This window comes from Nilaparvata lugens, chromosome 12, assembly GCF_014356525.2.
Source record: "Nilaparvata lugens isolate BPH chromosome 12, ASM1435652v1, whole genome shotgun sequence".
Taxonomy (NCBI): Eukaryota; Metazoa; Arthropoda; class Insecta; order Hemiptera; family Delphacidae; genus Nilaparvata; species Nilaparvata lugens.
Genome location: NC_052515.1, coordinates 26,335,639 through 26,354,166, shown reverse-complemented (window position 1 = coordinate 26,354,166; position 18,528 = coordinate 26,335,639). Strand labels below are relative to the sequence as shown.

Genomic DNA, 18,528 nt, shown 5'->3' with positions numbered 1-18,528 from the left:
TTGATGTGAACGTGTTTACAAAATAGTTTATGAAACGGAATCAGTTTATGCTTCTAGAATTGAATAAAGTATTCTGCAATAATATACTATCATTTTATTTGGATGAATGAAATACAGATAAGATATATATTATAAACTATTCAAATTCGATTTTCAGAGTAGGATAGAACTTCTAACCTAAACTTCCGAAGTCGACAACAAGCATTGTTGAAGTTGACATTCAGATTGGCCAAATTTCAAGTGTGCTAAAACAGCTGATCAAAAAACTTATTAATATTATTCAATAATAATTAAAACATTTATAATAATATCATCTTATTGTCATTTAAAAGAATAAAAAAGTATGAACTCAACCTCTTACATAATTGAACATAATCTTTTAGGTTATTTAGACAAATCAGAATAAAAAATAAAAATACTTGCACAATTTCCTGATATTTAGATTACCTCAGATTCGCAATTGAAAACCGATTTCGAGCCGGAAAAGTCTCATTTTCGGCCCTAGGAGCGAAATATAGTATTGTATTCATGTAGCATATCGTCTCCAAAAGGAGCTAACCTCATCAAATTGTAGTCGATATTGTCTGGATTTGTTACAGAATTGTATTACAATGATGGAACTTCTCAAGCAACGCTCTTAATTTTTGAGTAGTTTTCTCAAAATTGTGGTTGAAGTTGATCCGGGAGCTTTTCTTGAGTTGTGGGTTCAGAAACTGAAAAAGAGGAGTCAGTTATGCATACAAGGAAATGTTCCAGTAATGATAGGGAAGGCGCACCTATTCGAATGTTAGAAATCTTTTGAATAAGTAATTATATCAATGATTAACAGTTTTTCCTCCAAATTACAGTTGATAACTCGATTTGTTTCTGAGTTATAATTTGAGTCATTAATGTAATTTATAATATCATAAAATATTGTTTTCTTTCAATGTTTCTAATAAATAAAAAGCTTGCCTATTTGGTAACACGGTAGCAAACTTCCAATTTCATTTATTTTGGCGTAGTCTTTGTAAATGTTTGGCTGCCATTATATCAAATTCTCAGGGAAGACTCAGGGCACAGTTGGCCCTCTCTCCCACTTGAACCTCATATAAAATTCTTGTATTAGCTAAAACATCATAATGAAAAATGAAATTTCATATAATAAGATCTTAATAAAACAATATGAAAATCTTGAAGCACCCTTTATTTAAAAAAAAAAACTTTAAAATAATTTAACAACTAGTTTCGGTGTCACACCATCGTCAGGTTATAAACCTAGTTGTCAAACTATTTTAAAGTTTTTTAAAAATAAAGGGTGCTTTAAAATTTTTATATTGTTTTATTAATTTAAAAAGTAGCCCATGTGAATGAAGGTTTTTTTTCATAAGATCATAGTATAAGTGCTTCTTAGTTTCTCAATAAAAAAATATATAATTTTTTCCCCAAGTGCAAACACAATATAGAGTCAGTTGAACTTTTTCATTTTGGAATTGAATTGATTATTCTTATTTACAAGAATACACTTGAAATTATTGTCGATTAAAATTTAACCGGCTTTTGTGCAACCGGTCCTGAAAATTTTATTTGAATTTTTGATCGATTTTTTATTTATTCTAGTGAAAGCTTCTGGAGAAAAAGTGAGGGAAAACTATGTGTGAAAATAAGAATGAAACTAGAAAAAATTGTAGAAAATAGTGGAAAATAACCAAGAGGTCCAATGTAACGAAGACAAACGATAGGCAAAAAAGAATAAAAAATAAGGGGAATCATTTAGATCAGTAGAATGCCACGGGCGACTGCTCCAATATAATGACATTCTTACCTTTCACCATACATGCTACGCTGTCTTCGACCTTTCTTTCCTATTTTCTATTTTTCTCTCTTTTTTTATTTTGTCAGCTCCGTGTATCTCTTCCCATAACGTTGCTACACTTCTCTTGTATGCAATAAGGCCTCGTTTTTCACCTTTTTCTTCGTCCTACATTTATTTCCTTCTCCTCCTTATCTTCCTTCTTCTTCTTCTTCTTCTTCTTCTTCTTCTTCTTCTTCTTCTTCTTCTTTTTTTTCTTCTTCTTCTTCTTCTTCTTCCACTTCTTCTTCTTCTTCTTTGTGTTATTTTTCTTCGTCTTCACAACCTACTCTCTTTCGTCCTTTTCATTCCTATTTTTTCCTTGCTCGCTCCCCAAGGAACTCTCTTAGTGGAGGAAATGAGCTATTGTAGAAGGCACTGCCATCATATGTGAACTTTGCTACGAAATTGGGTCAGGCAAAAAAGGCTAGATCGTTTGACCTAGTGGAAATACCTCATGTGTTCTATATCGTAGCTTCTAGCCTACTTGTAAGAAAAGCCTATCGCAGTTTTTCTTAGGATAGCTTTATCCTATTATATTAAGCGAGCAATTTCTGTATATATCTTGGTTATTTTTATATCTGGTTATTTTTATATCTGGCTATTTTTATATCTGGTTATTTATGTTTTACGGATCTCTAAAACGGCTCTAACGATTTCCACGGAATTTTGAACATACCAGGTTTATGATATAAAGATTCGATTGCACTAGGTCTCACTCTTTGGAAAACTCGCTGAACGACATTAATAGGATAATTCATCCTTGGAAAACAGATGATAATTTCGTCGTCTCCCGATAACAGAAGATGCGTGTGCCTGTGTGGGAAAGAGACAGAATTCTTTCCAGCTGTGTAATCATAATCAATCAGCGAGAAATTCTATCTAGCTAGACAATTCAATCGATTTGATCAACATAATCTGATTTGTTGACATGACATGATAACCGTCCTAAACCAGAGTATATCATAATTTTCAAAGTTGATCATTATTTGACAATTTCAAGTGATTAGTGAATGTTATTTTGTTATTCAATTTGGTTTGTATATAATCCAAATTATAATTTTTTTGTTTTCAAAATGTTTGAACAGAAAATTGAACCTGAATTCAAGTGTATGGAACATAAACCTACTTTCTGGACTATTTATAATGTATAAATCAAAATTCTGGAAAGAAACAGTTTTGGGCTGTGCCTGTTAGTACTTCCCCAATCATTTTAAAGAATTGTGTTCGGTTTATCAAAAGTCAATAAATAAATAACGAGCGAAGCTCGGTGCCCCGATATATTATTCAATGAAAACTAGTTGATATTTTCAAAACCACTTGTTTATTGAAGTTATTTGAAGTTCCAGGTTTAGTTGTTGTACCATCATCAATCTCTAGTAAACTGTAAGCTTGAAAATTGAACAGCAGAATCTATAATTTGGGTGAAGCGATGGAGCCCTACGATTGGCTATTAGCTGTAGACCAATGAAGGTTGAGCTCTACTGCCATTGGCTGAGACTAGACACGCCCTTTTATTCCAAATAAGATCACGCGAAGCATATGTCTGTTGTTATTCAACGGATCCCCGAACATATTCGGAATACTTTGGCGTATCTAGCCTTGGCCAATGACAGTAGAGCTCAACCTTCATTGGTCAACAGCTAATGGCCAATCATAGGGTTTCACCCACACCATATATCCTGCTATTTGAGCTATCAGTTTACTAGAAATTGATAGTAGTGTAACAACTGAAACTAGTTTTTCAAATTACTTCAATAAATTAGTGGTTTTGACATTATCAAGTCGTTTTCAATCTCTCTGACTAACGTCATTTGTAAAGAATCAACTGATCATTGAATAATTTATTTTCGCCACACTGCACAGAAAGCAGCTGTTTTCCAGTCCCTACGTAGATCTGAAAGACATTGTTTGCAGACGACTCTCGTCTGACGTCAGAACAGGCCTAGGCCGGAAAAAGTACCCTTTCAAGCCGCTAACATGGAACTAAGAAAGGTGATCAAAAAACAGTCCAATAACATGTTCAATAATTAAAACATTTATAATTATATCATCTTATTGTCATTTGAAAGAATAAAAAAGTATAAACTCAACCTCTCACATAATTGAACATCATCTTTTAGGTTATTTAGACAAATCAGAATAAAAAATCAAAATACTTGGACAATTTCCTGATATTCAGATTACCTCATATTTGCTAGAGCTTCCACTTTCTGCTTCACCTTCCACTTCTGCTTTCAGAAGTGCTTAGTAAACAACTATTCTCATATATATATATATATTGTTTATTTTTGTGTTTGGCGAAAAATAGCATTCGCACCACGGGCAAAAATGTTTTTCCGGCTCTCAATCTTTTCTAGTCCTCGGACTTGAAAACCGATTTCGAGCCGGAAAAATCTCATGCTCTAGGTGCGAAATATACTATTGTTGTGTACTACTAAGAACAGTAAATAGTATCAATAGTTATCGATGTTAATTGGTAAATACATTACTAGGATATTACCATAGAGAAACGATTGCGTAAGTAGATATCCCATGGTATAGGGCGTTTATGTCGCAACTTTTACTGTTATCCGTAGCCGATAGTTCACGTAGTACTCCCCTATGCAACTGTGTGACGCTGGTAGTCTCTCAAATTGTGCCGTTCAAACACTATCACCCCAACAAAACAGTAAAAATTGACAATAATCGACAGTAATCGGCTTGAGATAACAGTAAAAGTAGCGACATAAATTCTCTATACCATGGGATATCTACTTATGCTATCGTTTCTAAATGATATTACAGAAATGAATTAGGAATGAAGAAAAATTTACCTAGTCAAACCAACTTGTGATTTTTCTATAGTCAAATTACCATAGCTATTTTTCCATCGAATCAGAACACACTCTCTTTCATTTGCAAGCACCACACATGCAAATTCAATAATAACGCAGTGATATTTCAAACTTCGGCTGTCATTTGATTATTTCCAACTGACCTCTGGTCACGGTGGGGAGGTGTGTAATAAGGGGGGGTGTTTCAAACCCTCCCCTCCGGCTCCAGAGGGGTAGTTTAATTAGACTGAAAATGAATAATTGATGGGCAAGCGTAACAGAAGCTTAGGTATGATACAATATGACACAATTTCATGTGGGTTAAGGTGGGTGAGAGAGAGGGACTGAGTGATATGAATCTGTGATTGTGAATCTGTGATATGAATAGTGATCTGAATAGAGGGGGGAAGAGAGAGAGAGAGATAGTGTGTGTGTGTGTGTGAGATGACCTGTAGGTTACAATAGTGGAAGAGGCAGAGAGATAATAGAGAGTGTGTGTATGAGAGAGAGAAAAAACGAGAAAAACATTGACAAAAAGAGTGACGAAGGGAGAATATTGATTGATTGATTGATTGAGTACTTTATTTATGTAGATTACAATATATACTGGCTTATACACTTATATACAATAGCTTACAATACAGCAAAACTATAGATGAATTTGAGAGAGAGATTGATTGATTATATGCCTTTATTAGGGCGGAGTTAGGACTCCTAGTCCTCTCTACCACACAACCCTAAACTCTAGAGAGAGAGTGTGTGTGAGAGAGACTGAGAGGGTAAGAGAGAGAGAAAGAGTGAGGGTATGAGAGTAAGTGACAGAAAATGAGAGAGAGTGAGTGCGAGAGAGTGACAGAAAATGAGAGAGAGAGCGACAGAGAGCCTCCATTTGTTGCAGAGCATATGCAACACACAATCAAAAGAGACCTGTCACATGATATCCATATATAACTCGGATCTACATATATACAAAGCTCTACATCATGTTATAAACCCCATACTTGTTTGTAGTCCACTAAGCCGTGGCCTATAAACGAGGTTATGATACGCAACTCTCTCACAATGGTCCTCGATTATTTGAGGTTATGTTTGACGGATTTTCCGGAAAGATTCGGCGAAACATTGAAACCTAATGGGTTTCAAATCCCTGGATCCGTTGCGTTCGTGATATTAACGTGCATTATCGGAAAGTGGGGAATTTTATTGGGAATATTGTGGCTGGTTTGTGGGTTCGGTGGGAATTTGTTGGGGATTTTCGCGAGTTTTTTCTTCCTCGGGCTGTTTCATGGAGAGTTTGTCTTGTAGTATTAGTATCAGGTATTCTAAATCATCATTTCATGTGTTGTACTCCCATGTTTTTTCCACTGTTCTTAGAATCATTGATAGAATAGAATAAAAAAATGCTTTTATTCTCCATTAAACTATAAATACACAATAATTAAACACACATTTACGGCTTGATCACACGATCGCCAGCCGGAAAGTTGGAAAAGCATGCGATTGTGGAGATACATAAATATGATCCCAGTGTAGGCCTATAGTAAAATACAAAAATTATACGAAATAATCATTAATAGTGTATATCCATCTCTTCATTTCGTGTGTTGTGTTATCATGAATTTTCTACTATTCTTACAATCAGTTATTCTATTCTTAAATTCTTCAATAGTGTACAACCACTCCACCTCTTTATCTCTTCATTTAGTTATTATTATTAGCGTATGGCTTTGAATGGTGGGGAGACCCAAGGGTAGTTCCACCTCGCCGTATATAGTCAAAAGTTCCCTAATGGGAAACCGGACACTAAGGTTATAGTCAGCACAATACTTTAAATTTACACTTTCCACTTCGGAACTAAGTTTATTCTGATGTTAAAAAGAATTTAGTTTATTATGATGATCTCTTTATTTGGTGTGTTATATTTTCATGAACTTTCTACTCTACTTAGAGCCGGTAGCACAACAGCCAGTTAAATTTTAACTGGTTTAAATTTTAACGTGATTGATTTCACGAGAACCAATCAGAGAAGCCGTCTTTTCTAAAAGGCCTTCTCTGATTAGTTGTCTTGAAATTGATCACGGTTAAAATTTAACCGGCTGTTGTGCAAACGGGCCTTAGAATCAGTAACAGTGTGCAATGCTCTTTTATTTCGTGTGTTGTACTGTAGAGAATTCATAATATAAGAATATCCAATTGTATAGGGCGTTTATGTTTCAAATTTCACTGTTAACTCAAGCCAATAGTCCTAGTAGTTATTTGTCGTGGAGCTGTGTGACGCTGGTAGTCTCTCATACTGTGCCATTCTTACACTCTCACCCTAACAAAACAGTAATAATAGACAGTAATCAGCTTGACTTAACAAATAACCGGCTAGAAATTTGGAACATAGAAGACCTATACCATGGGATATGTACTCATGCTATCTTTCCTCTATGGTTGTACTCTATTGAGTACTTGGACATACGAGAATCATTTATAATGTATAAAATTTTTTTCTCGTATCTCAAACAAAGCCCGAAATTTGAAGCTTTGAATCAGTGGTGAGGAGTGTTTCTTGGCAATGAGTGATGAGCCAGAATTTTCTGTGTTTGAAATGTTGAAGATTTTTTATATGATTGAATGTCATGCATTAAATACAACAGAACAGTTTGAAATTCATAAGGCCACCACATTAACCAACACATTAACACAATAACACATTTAATGAACTGGTAAATATTTTAATCAAACAAACTTTTTGATCATATAATAAAAGCCAACCCACATGTTCTTCCTAACCAAGAAAACATTCTCGATCGCTTACCTTTCGAAAGTACTTCAGTTAGTAAGTTGGCAAAATTGCTTATTTACTTGAACAATTGACAGCATGTCGTTATAAATACATCGAAACCGTGTATTAATACTCCACAGATCGTAATGGATCGAGAAACCATCATCATTAAAAATCATTCATTGATACAGGAATTCTGATAATATTTTAAGACAAATAACCAATTCCCAATTAAAGAAAATCATTACGTTTTAAAACGTAGCCATTTTTCATATCGAATAACTCACTATTCCCCCACAATATTGTGTTATAAAAGGCCTCATCAACATCAGGAATCAGAGAGATAGATTTGGAATTTAGTTCTGTCCTCTAAATCCACTTCTTTTCTCTTTAGTTTCATTCTAAGTAATGATCATTACATTTCAACTATTTAACAAGACAATATTTCGAACATGAGCAATGTCTAGCAGATTCACCAGCAATTCACTATAGTCTTGACTGACTGCTTGTCACCGATAAACGTTAATTCATAGTACCGTTAACCTTAACAGTTTCGAATCTTTCAATGGGTTTTCTGTATCAAACTACTACTACGAAAGCACTATTACTACTTCTAACTACTTCTAAGAAACAAATACTTCTGTACTACTAAAAACTACTACTACAAGTTTTCTGTATCAATACTAGGCAAGCGAGTTCCAAGGTCACACTGAACTATAAATGTTATATGAGCTGATATGTTGTAGTGCAGCTTTGTCAGTCACTATCCGTCCGTCCATCAAACTCCACAAAAGGATACCTGAGAACTGAGCTTTCATCCGAGCAAAAAATGCCCGTCCTCTTGTTCCCTTTTCAACACTTTTTCCTCATGAAATATTTCTCTCATCCCTATGTCAACCTTTTTTTACATGAGGGTGTATTAATGGTTTTTTCTCCTTTTTCAACCTGCTTTCCTCTATCTTGTCTGTCACGGTCTCTTATTTTCCATCTCTATCTCGCTTCTGATTGATACGTTGTAGAGGGGAACTATATTTTTACATTTTATTGATTTCTTTGTATTACTGTATATTGTATAGGTGGGCCTACTTCTCTAATTCGTGTAATTATTGTATTCTATCTATTCTTGTATATTGTAATATTCTCTATAAATGTATTCCATCGGGAATATTCTATGTAGTTGATGTATATGACTCCATTTATATCCATTTTTTGTTTGATAATCCACGAATTAAAATTAAAATACTGCTGAAGTAGAAAAATAGGTTCCCCGACCCAGAACTGATCTCTCATGAATTGACGTGAATTTAGTGATCTCGAGAATATAGTTATATTTACATAAATTGACAATTGATCCATTTTTGTTTGTCTATTCAAGAATAACTCATAGATGTGGTTAATATATAGATGTGATCAATATAGACAATTTATGTGTATTTTGTGATTATTTAACTATGGATTATTTATAGTTCGACAACATGAACTGTTCTCCATCCATCCTTGATTGTTGAATTATGAATAACAGTTCAAAAATTTCAATAGTTTGAAACAACAACAGGCTTCCTGCTCAAAACTGTTACATGAATTGACTAGACTGCTTTCTGAATTCATATGCTTTCGACGTGATCATAATATCTTATCTGGTAAAATTCAAAACACAATACGATTGTCTTGCTGTACTGTAAACACGGATAGCTCTAGCGTATTCACGTTGATTTGTAGGAATTTCATTATCCAAAACTAGACATTGTATTGCGTTTCCCTACAGCTTTCCAAAACGTATCGGAATGTCTCTACACTCAAAAAACGACACCATTTGAGGTTCAACAGTCATCATAAATTGACACACTACTACAGTTTTGTAAAATAACAAAATACACAATAGCTAGTTATTTCCACTGTTGATTTTATTTACTGGATAGAGCAAACAAAACAATAGTCGGAAAAGAAAAAACAGCCTATTTCCCAAAACTTCTTCAATTTCCTAATTATGTCTCAAATTGTCCAAATATAATGTAGGTTATGACTTGAAAATCTGTATATAATATTATTCTGCTAGTGTAGTAACATGCTGTCAGTTTTTCATCTCTGTGGACTAAGTGGAACCCCGTGAAATTCATAAGCTTCATACTCTGTTCCATGATACTATTCATCTCAGACTTCCATGTTGGTTTCTCTTCCATGTCCAAAGTGACAAATGTTCTATGATAATGGTACATTGTGTTATAATCGTCCATAACTATCAATAAACGTATAATCTGTTAATAAAAACATGACTTACCTCTTTATTTGAAACATTTTATATTGTTTTTATTTATTTTCATAAAATAGCCCATACAAATGGAGTGATTTTATAGTAACCTTATCTTGGACTTTGTCACCTATAAATTTGGAAGAGAAATAGTACAAAAACCACCTTATTATTTTATCTACCAATGTTATTCCATGTGTCATTTTCATTGTGAATAAGTTAATAAAAAATAAATTAGTTGTAATTTGTTGTTGCAGATGTGACGTTGTGCCACTTTGTCACCATATGATGGCGACACGATGGCTCAGTCTATGGTTTGCATCGATTGTCGCTGCCCTCCTACTGCCAACAGCCCACCCGGCCGAAGATGACATCCGGGACGCCTCCTCTCTTGTCCTCTCGGACGCGTTCAAGTTCACGCGCCAGTCCTACAATGTCAGCATCCCCGAGAACGCCATGGGAAAAACATTCGTCACGCCCGAAGAAAAGATGGGCGTGCAGAGGGGTGAAGAAGACCTGGAAGTTCGGTTCAAGATAGTGAACGGCGATCGCGACAAGTTCTTCAAGGCTGAGGAACGGTTGGTGGGGGATTTTTGGTTTCTCCTACTCAGGACTAGAACAGGGAACACTGATGTGTTGAATCGCGAACGGAAAGACAGGTATGTGTTGCAGGTTAGAGCGACGGCTACTAAGAGAGATGGCAAAAAGACTGCGGTAGTTGACGCCGAAACTACTGTCATCGTAACTGTCCTCGATCAAAACGATCTCAACCCTCTCTTCTACCCCACAGACTACGAGGAAACAATATCCGAGGATGTTCCTCTACACCAGAGCATCCTCAGGGTATCCGCAGAGGATGCAGATCTGGGTAGGAATGGGGAACTGTACTACAGCTTCCAAGAAGACACTGAACAATTCGCTGTACATCCTACAACCGGTGTTGTAACCCTCACCCGCCCCCTCCGATACTCTGAAAGATCGTTACACCAGTTGACAGTGCTCGCACAGGATAGGGGGAGTGTGTTGAAGGGTGGGGGGAAACCCAGTGCAGCTCAGTTGAGAATCATAGTGAAGCAAGTGAACCTATACGGACCAGAAATGTATGTTCACCACCTCCCAGATATTGTAGAAAATTCAAACACTGATATTTATGCGATTGTCAGAGTGTTGGATAGGGATGAAGGTATCCATGGGAAGATCAAATCGTTGGAAATTGTTGATGGGGATCCCGATGGGCATTTTAGGATAACTAGGAGTCAATCGAAAGTTGATGAGTTCAATATTGAGGTGTTGAAGCTGTTAGATAGGGAGACTGCACCACAAGGTTACAATCTCACGTTGAGGGCTATTGATAGTGGGACACCTCCTAGACAAACCTACAAGTATGTCCCTGTGCATCTGGCAGATCTCAACGATAACGCACCAGTTTTTGATAGGGAAATCTATGAGGTGGATATCCCAGAAACAGCACCCGTGAATTCTCCTATTATTAGATTGAAAGTATCCGATGCAGATCAAGGGAAAAACGCTCAGGTTTTCTTGGAGATAGTCGGAGGTAATGAGGGTAATGAGTTCAACATCAACCCTGACACAGGCATGTTGTACACTGCGGTGCCGTTAGATGCAGAGGCAAAAGCGTTCTACACACTGACCGTTTCAGCTATAGATCAAGGCAACGCGGGAACACGTAAGCAATCATCGGCCAAAGTGAAAATCAATGTGGTGGATGCAAATGATAATGACCCCCTGTTTGAGGCCGCTGAAGTGAATGTAACCATCAATGAAAATGAACCAGCTGGCGCCGCAGTGATCAAAGTCAACGCACGTGACCGAGATTCCGGAGAGAACGCCTACATCTCATACAGTATTGCCAACCTAAACCCTGTGCCGTTCGAGATAGATCACTTCACAGGCAGCGTGCGCACTACTCAGGTACTAGATTATGAATCAATGAGGCGAGAGTATATACTCAGGATCAGAGCTTCAGATTGGGGTGTACCCTACAGGAGACAGACAGAAATGCAGTTGAGGATAATATTGAGAGATGTCAATGATAATCGTCCCCAATTTGAGAAAGTTGACTGCAATGGTAACGTTCCCAGGTTATTACCCATTGGTAGTGAAATAATGACGTTATCAGCGATTGATTTCGATGCAGGGAATATCATCAGTTATAGAACAGTATCCGGTAATGAGGATGGTTGCTTTTCTTTGGATAGTACATCAGGGGTGTTATCTGTGACCTGTGATTTGGCTGATGTGAGTGTGAGTGAGAGAGTTGTAAATGTGACAGCTACAGATGGAACGCATTTTGCTGACGTCACAAGTATACGTATGCAGCTTGTAAACACAAAACGGGTGATGACTAATAGTAATAGTGGAGATGATACGGGTAACTTTCAGTGTCGTGATACGGGGTAGCTAGGAGATTGACTGAGGTTATAGCGGCAGCTGAGAAAAATAACAACCCTTCAAGTCAGGAAGAATTTGCAATGATGCCTTCAAGGTATGGTGAAAATGTACACACCCCTGAATGGCTCACATTTCCGGTTCATTTGGAGGTTAACGAATCTGCACCCATGGGGATGGTATTGACGAAATTGAGAGCGAGGGATCGTGATTTGGGTTATAATGGGAAGCTTATTTTTGGTATATCATCCGGTGATGAAGACTCTGTTTTCCGGTTGGACCCTGACACAGGCGAATTAAAAATTATCGGGTTTTTGGATAGAGAACGGGAGACTGAGTATCTTTTGAATGTAACTGTGTCAGATTTGGGTCGACCTATGAAATCTACCTACAAAGTGCTCCCTGTTAATGTGTTGGATGTTAACGATAATGCACCCAAATTCCAACGGACTTTAGCTAGTTTCAGGGTGACAGAGAACGCAAGGAATGGGACGGTTATATTCAGGGTTAACGCTAGTGATGCAGATTTAGGGAGGAACGCGGAGATCATGTACTCATTGGTGACGGATACTGATGATTTTAAGGTTGATCCTGTGTCGGGTATGATCTATGTGGCAGCGAATTTGGATAGAGAGAAACAAGACTTGTATGAGTTGAAGATAAGGGCTAGAGATTGTGGAGGGGATATGTCAGATCCAGCTTCCTTACATTCAGATGCCCTGGTGAGGGTTAGTATAGATGATGTGAACGATAACCCTCCAAGGTTTAGTTTGAGTACGTACTCGGTGAAGACTCGCGAGGATATCCCGGAAGGAACCGTGGTAGCTACCGTGTCAGCAACCGATCCCGATCTAGGTCACGGTGGGGAGATAACCTACAGTTTGTTCGGGGAAGCCGAGGTGTATCTACCGTTCAAGATCGACCATCTCACGGGAACGGTTCGCACGGTGAAACGGTTAGATTTTGAGGAACGACAGGTCCATAGTTTAACAGTTCGCGCGACCGATCGCGGTTCACCGCCTCTCACGTCTGAGGCGACTCTAGTGGTTGAAGTGGTCGATGTCAATGAGAATCTGCATGCGCCGTTATTCGACGACTTCGTAGTGGCGGCTTCAGTGCTGGAGAATCAGCCGATTGGCACCCTGGTAACAACCATCAGGGCGACGGACGCCGATCTGCCCGGAGATGACTCGAGGATTGGATACTACATCAGAGCTGGGGATGGCATTGGATATTTCAACATTGATGATGAAGGTAGGACGCTTCTTGCTAATCTTCCTTTGTAATTAGTTGCATGCTGTCTTGAATAATTTTTGATTTATTATTTATATTTTTATTCATGTACTATTTTTGAATGAAATATTCTTGTTCTCGAGTACATATCTATTGATTTGTTGAAAACTGTGATATTCTATCGAAAATGAATTGGTCTTCAATACAGATGAAAAACTGCGATCTCTCATCAACCTCGATTGGTCAGAACAAGTCAATAAAATCTGTAGAAAGGTTTTCTCAGCAATGCATTCACTGAAAAAAATTGCAAAATGTCCTTCCTAGAAGTATACGATTATTACTGGTCCAATCTCTGATTTTTCCACATTTCACGTACTGCAACTCGGTTCTCAATGACATGCAAGTTACATTCAATGATAAAATGCAGCGCTGTCAAAATTATTGTCTACGTTTTGTTTACTCTCTTGAACGCCATGAACATATCACCCCAGCACACATTGCTAGCTCTACCCTGAAGCTTCCCGATCAGAGACGTTTCAGAATAATCAAACTTCTTCCCAACTATTTTAAAAATGATTTCAAATTTGTTTCCGATGGTAAGAGGATAGACGATTTCCATAATAGAACTGGTGCAAATACTCTCAGGATACCTAATCATCGAACTACTATCTATTCCAAATCGTTCCTTGTCAGTGCTTGTCGTGAATGGAATAAACTTCCCAACTCTATTAGATGCATTGAGAGCCGAGCGGGCTTTTTATCCTGTCATTCAAAAAGTATCTTATAGAGAAAATGACTGAGTCTGTCCAACCCTAGAGCACCACATGACACATATTCTAATCTCTCTTCCTTTCCATTCTTCATCCCATTCATTCATCCATTTTCCACATCCCATCTCCATTCTACATGATACATACGGTATTCATCTTCCCATCTCAAGATTCCCTGTTCTTTAGTATTGTATATTGTTAATATCACCCAATCAATTTCTGAAATTGTAATTAAATCCCACCCATTTGTTTCATCTATCTAATTTCAATTATTAATGCAAGATTGTATTCATATTCATTGTATACGCCGATTTATGAAGTTACATCACATTATTATATTATTGTTATTCTAATTGCATTCTATATTTATCCTCATTAATTGATTATTCATACTTTGTGAAATTCATTGAATAACTAACATTATCGAAATTTAATATAGAACATTAGTTTTGACTAATGTTTTTACATTAGTGTATGAGCCAGTAAATATTGTAACATACATAAATAAAGAAATCTAATCTAATCAGGCTTAACTCTGTAATGACGAATTTCAGTCTCAGAGCTCTATTTTATTTTACAATTCGAAAGATTGATCACAATTTCTAAGCACAGAGAACTCCCCAGAACATATAGTACTTATAAGAAGCTCCCAAGTCCCTATTAAAACAACTTTAATTACGAGCTTAGATGTCATTATTAATTACACTGAAATACTATAAAGTCAATTGAACTACGTCACTTACAAGACAAGACAAGGATTTTGTTGGTTATTAATAAAGATGAGTTAGATTTACAGTAGTATTTTGACTCCAAATACTTTTCCAGACAAATTCTTGTTTCATCCCATCGTCCATATCAATTATTCAAGAGTGGAGTTGAAAATGCACAACTATCACATCCAAAGAGGAATAAAGTATAAGAGAATTTTATAAATTTATCATAACGTTAGAGGAGATCATAGCGATATAAAATATTCGAAAAAGAAAAGTTTCAGAGAAGTCAGAACATATCAAGTGCCAGAAGAAATGATAGTGGAAAGAACACGCTACAAAGATAAAGAAGACTCCATTTTTCTATTTCTCTGTGGTGGAAGGAATCTCGAGGGAGAAAGAAGAAAAGGGAGAATCTCGAGGAGAATTCTTGAGGAACTGGGAGCAAAATTCGGAAATATCTTGGAAAGATGAAAAAGTAGAAGGGATAAATAATTCGGGTGGAGAGAGGAACTGAGAGGGAACCTAGGATCTCGAGCGGGTAGAAAGAGAGGGAATAAAGAGAAGATGAGGAGGAATAAATATATGAGGGAGGTTTGAAAGAGTTTGAGTGAGAGGGAATAGGAAGATGTACAAGGATGAAGTGAGAGGAAATCAGAGGTTGAAGGAATATTGAACAAGGATAGAAGTCGGAGGAGATAAGGAGATAAACAATGATGAAGTGGGAGGGAATCAGAAGTTGGAGGATTTTTGAACAAGGATAGAAGTAGGGAGAACAGGAAGATGAACAAGGATGAGAATAAGAGGAAATCAAAATTTGGAGTATTTTGGAACAAGGAAAGAAGTCGAAGGAAATAAGGAGATGAAGAAAGATGAAGTGAGAGGAAATCAGTGGTTGGAGGAATATTGAACAAGGATAGAAGTCGGAGGAGATAAGGAGGTAAACAAGGATGAAGTGAGAGAAAATCAGAAGTTGAAGGAATATTGGAGAAGGATAGAAGTAGGGGGAACAGGAAGATGAACAAGGATGAAAATGCGTGGAAATCAAAAATTGGAGTATTTAGTATTAATTGGAACAAGGTTATAGAAGTCGAAGGAAATAAGGAGATGAACAAGGATGAAATAGCGGTTCGAGTGAGAGAAATTTAGAAGTTGAAGAAATATTGAAGAAGGAGAGTTGGAGAGAGTAAGAAGATGAGAGAGATATTAGGAGGATGGGAGAAGTATAGGAAAGCAGTATTCAAGTGAGAAAAATTCAGAAGTTAAAGAAATATTGAAGAGGGAAAGACGTTGGAGAGAGTAAGAAGATGAGAGAGGAAAGCAGTAGAACATGTAGTATCACCAGAGGAAGCTACAACTACAAGATATTTGCATTTTTATGGAGGGAAATGAAAGAACTGGGAACATAAAATGTCGAGAGGGCCACGTTATGTATTTGGCGGGGAAAACTAATAATATTTAATGAGATTTGTGTTTGCCTTGCCCTGGAAACATTTTTCTATGTACTCACATGATTGGTTGGCCAAACGAGCTGCATTTTCACGTGAAAAATTATTGTTGAACTCAAGAAGCAGAGAAATATGGCCGCTTCCACTTCCGAAATTGTTCTGGTCGTTCACATTATTTCTGTGATTCATTTCTCATGTATGATCAATGTATTTGTATTCGTATCAATGTATGATTATGTATTTTATGGAGGAGGAACTCGAGTTTCCTTTCTAATCGTTCCTCTGAACTCTTTCTTGGTGGAAGATTGTGATGATTTCAGTTAATCAACTGCAGTTGATTAACTGCAGTTAAAAATTGCAGTTGAAATCACAGTTGATCAACTGCTGGAATATTATAACTGTATAATAAGAACTGCAGATGTCCTTAGTTCTATGTATATATCTTTCTTTCTTGTTATATCTAAGCAGTTGTAGATTTTGATAGAATGTGGATACAAGTTGTAGATAGTTGATAGTTGAATACAACAATTATCCAACAGTGCAACAGTGCATTATCTCGAACCGAAGCAAACTACAGTATAATGATTTCACACACAATGAGAGAGAGAGAGAGGTTTCATAGTTTTCCCAACTGTTTCCCTGAAGCTTTGTGAAAGCAGTTTCAGATTTTGCCGAGCTTGTACATCTGAACCAATATTTGATGTTGGATTATTTGCTGGCTCATAATTGCGCACCATATAGGATAACAGTTGTTGCTGCTGCTGCAATGAGGTCCACAAGCTTTCAACTTGCAACTTCTGTTGCAACTTTCTTGCAACTCCTGTCCAGTGCCGTTCTGGGATTGTGCATTCCTATATGCCTCATCTTTGGTTTATATTGAGGCTTTCAATTATTCATATCAAGGTATCTTTATATTGAGACATTTTTTATTAGTATGGATGCAGTTCTTTGCATTGAGGCATATCTTTATCATAATATATTGAGGCATGCCTTCCAACGTTGTATCTCAACCAAGCAATCTGTTGCAAGCACTCGCCGCATGCAACATGTTGCCTCTCTCGTGCAACATATGTCATGCCTCTGGAAGTTGCAAGTGTGGGCAGAGTTGCAAGTGTACGCATGTGATATTTCCTACTAATATCGTTGCAGATAATGTCTGCAAATACAGTTGATAGCAATTTCTGGCCTATTTGAGGGTTGGTATCAGTGCAGGATATTGATTTGCCCAGTGTATGTACTAGATTTGATTGCATGGTAGATTTGATGCTATCACTACTATATTAAATCTCATTCAATTGATGCTTCAAAAGATTACTGTAATTGGAAATCACTTTGGAACAGTTTTGATTCAATTTTAGATGAAACTTCAGCTAATAATGTTTGGATAATACTTGATAGATCCTTAATTATTGATTAAATTACATGGTTGAATCTTTATATTTGATTTAATCGTTATACTTTTTACAATATTTGTATCTAAAGTCGCACATAACCTTTATTTGGACAATTTATTTTATGAAATTGGGATGAAAAGAAATGTTTGACTGTAGTCTGTTTCTTTGTCCTTAAGTTGATTGTAAATGATAAATAAATAAATCTACTATTTGAAGTGGATGCTTGAAGCTTGAAATTGTTCTCTTCTTTCTCTGGATTGATTTTTTAAATAATTTATCATTTATTGCATGCACGGAATCATTTATTGCATCTATAAAACCGCTCTAACAAACGGCTCTTGATAAAGAAAACCTTGCAAGCAGGAATCGTATACGAAGAGATTCGGACAAATTATTTGATCTACAGTTACTCATTTTTAATCTAATCTATCCATTCTTACACACATCATACCATTTATTGAGATGGTTCACTCTTGACTCAAAATCCACTCCTTCTCTTATTTTTAATAATAACATTGGTGTTACATCATTGTCACCTAGAGACGTTTCTAGTCTTTAGAGACTTCTCCATAGATATGCTCTCCAGTTTAAAAAAAGCTATATAACTTTACAGATGGAAATTACTGAGATATTGCAATTTTTCAAATGCTAATGAATTAAAAATTATCAAACGAAAATCCAAATTAAAAGCTGTAATTCACCCCGAAGACTTCTGCTACTGCAAATATTGACATCAGGGTAAACAGCTAGATGAAAATTTGATGAGCGCTACTATCCATATTAATTATTTAATAATAATTAGGCATATAACTTATTTAGGTGATATGTGTAATCATTACAGATTATAGATTAATCTCACTGATAGTAAATAATATTACTGATCATAATTTTTTGATATT

The 18,528-nt window shown here is 36.4% G+C and overlaps 1 protein-coding gene across 1 annotated transcript in view; it reads left to right on the top strand.

Moving 5' to 3' along the window:
• Positions 1 to 18,528, top strand: part of LOC111045057 (fat-like cadherin-related tumor suppressor homolog) — a 763,395-nt gene that overhangs the window by 110,188 nt on the left and 634,679 nt on the right. Inside the window, 2 exon segments of the mRNA XM_039439274.1 lie at positions 9,923 to 12,081; positions 12,084 to 13,328. Coding sequence (XP_039295208.1) covers positions 9,951 to 12,081; positions 12,084 to 13,328 — 3,376 coding nt within the window. The 5' untranslated portion in view covers positions 9,923 to 9,950.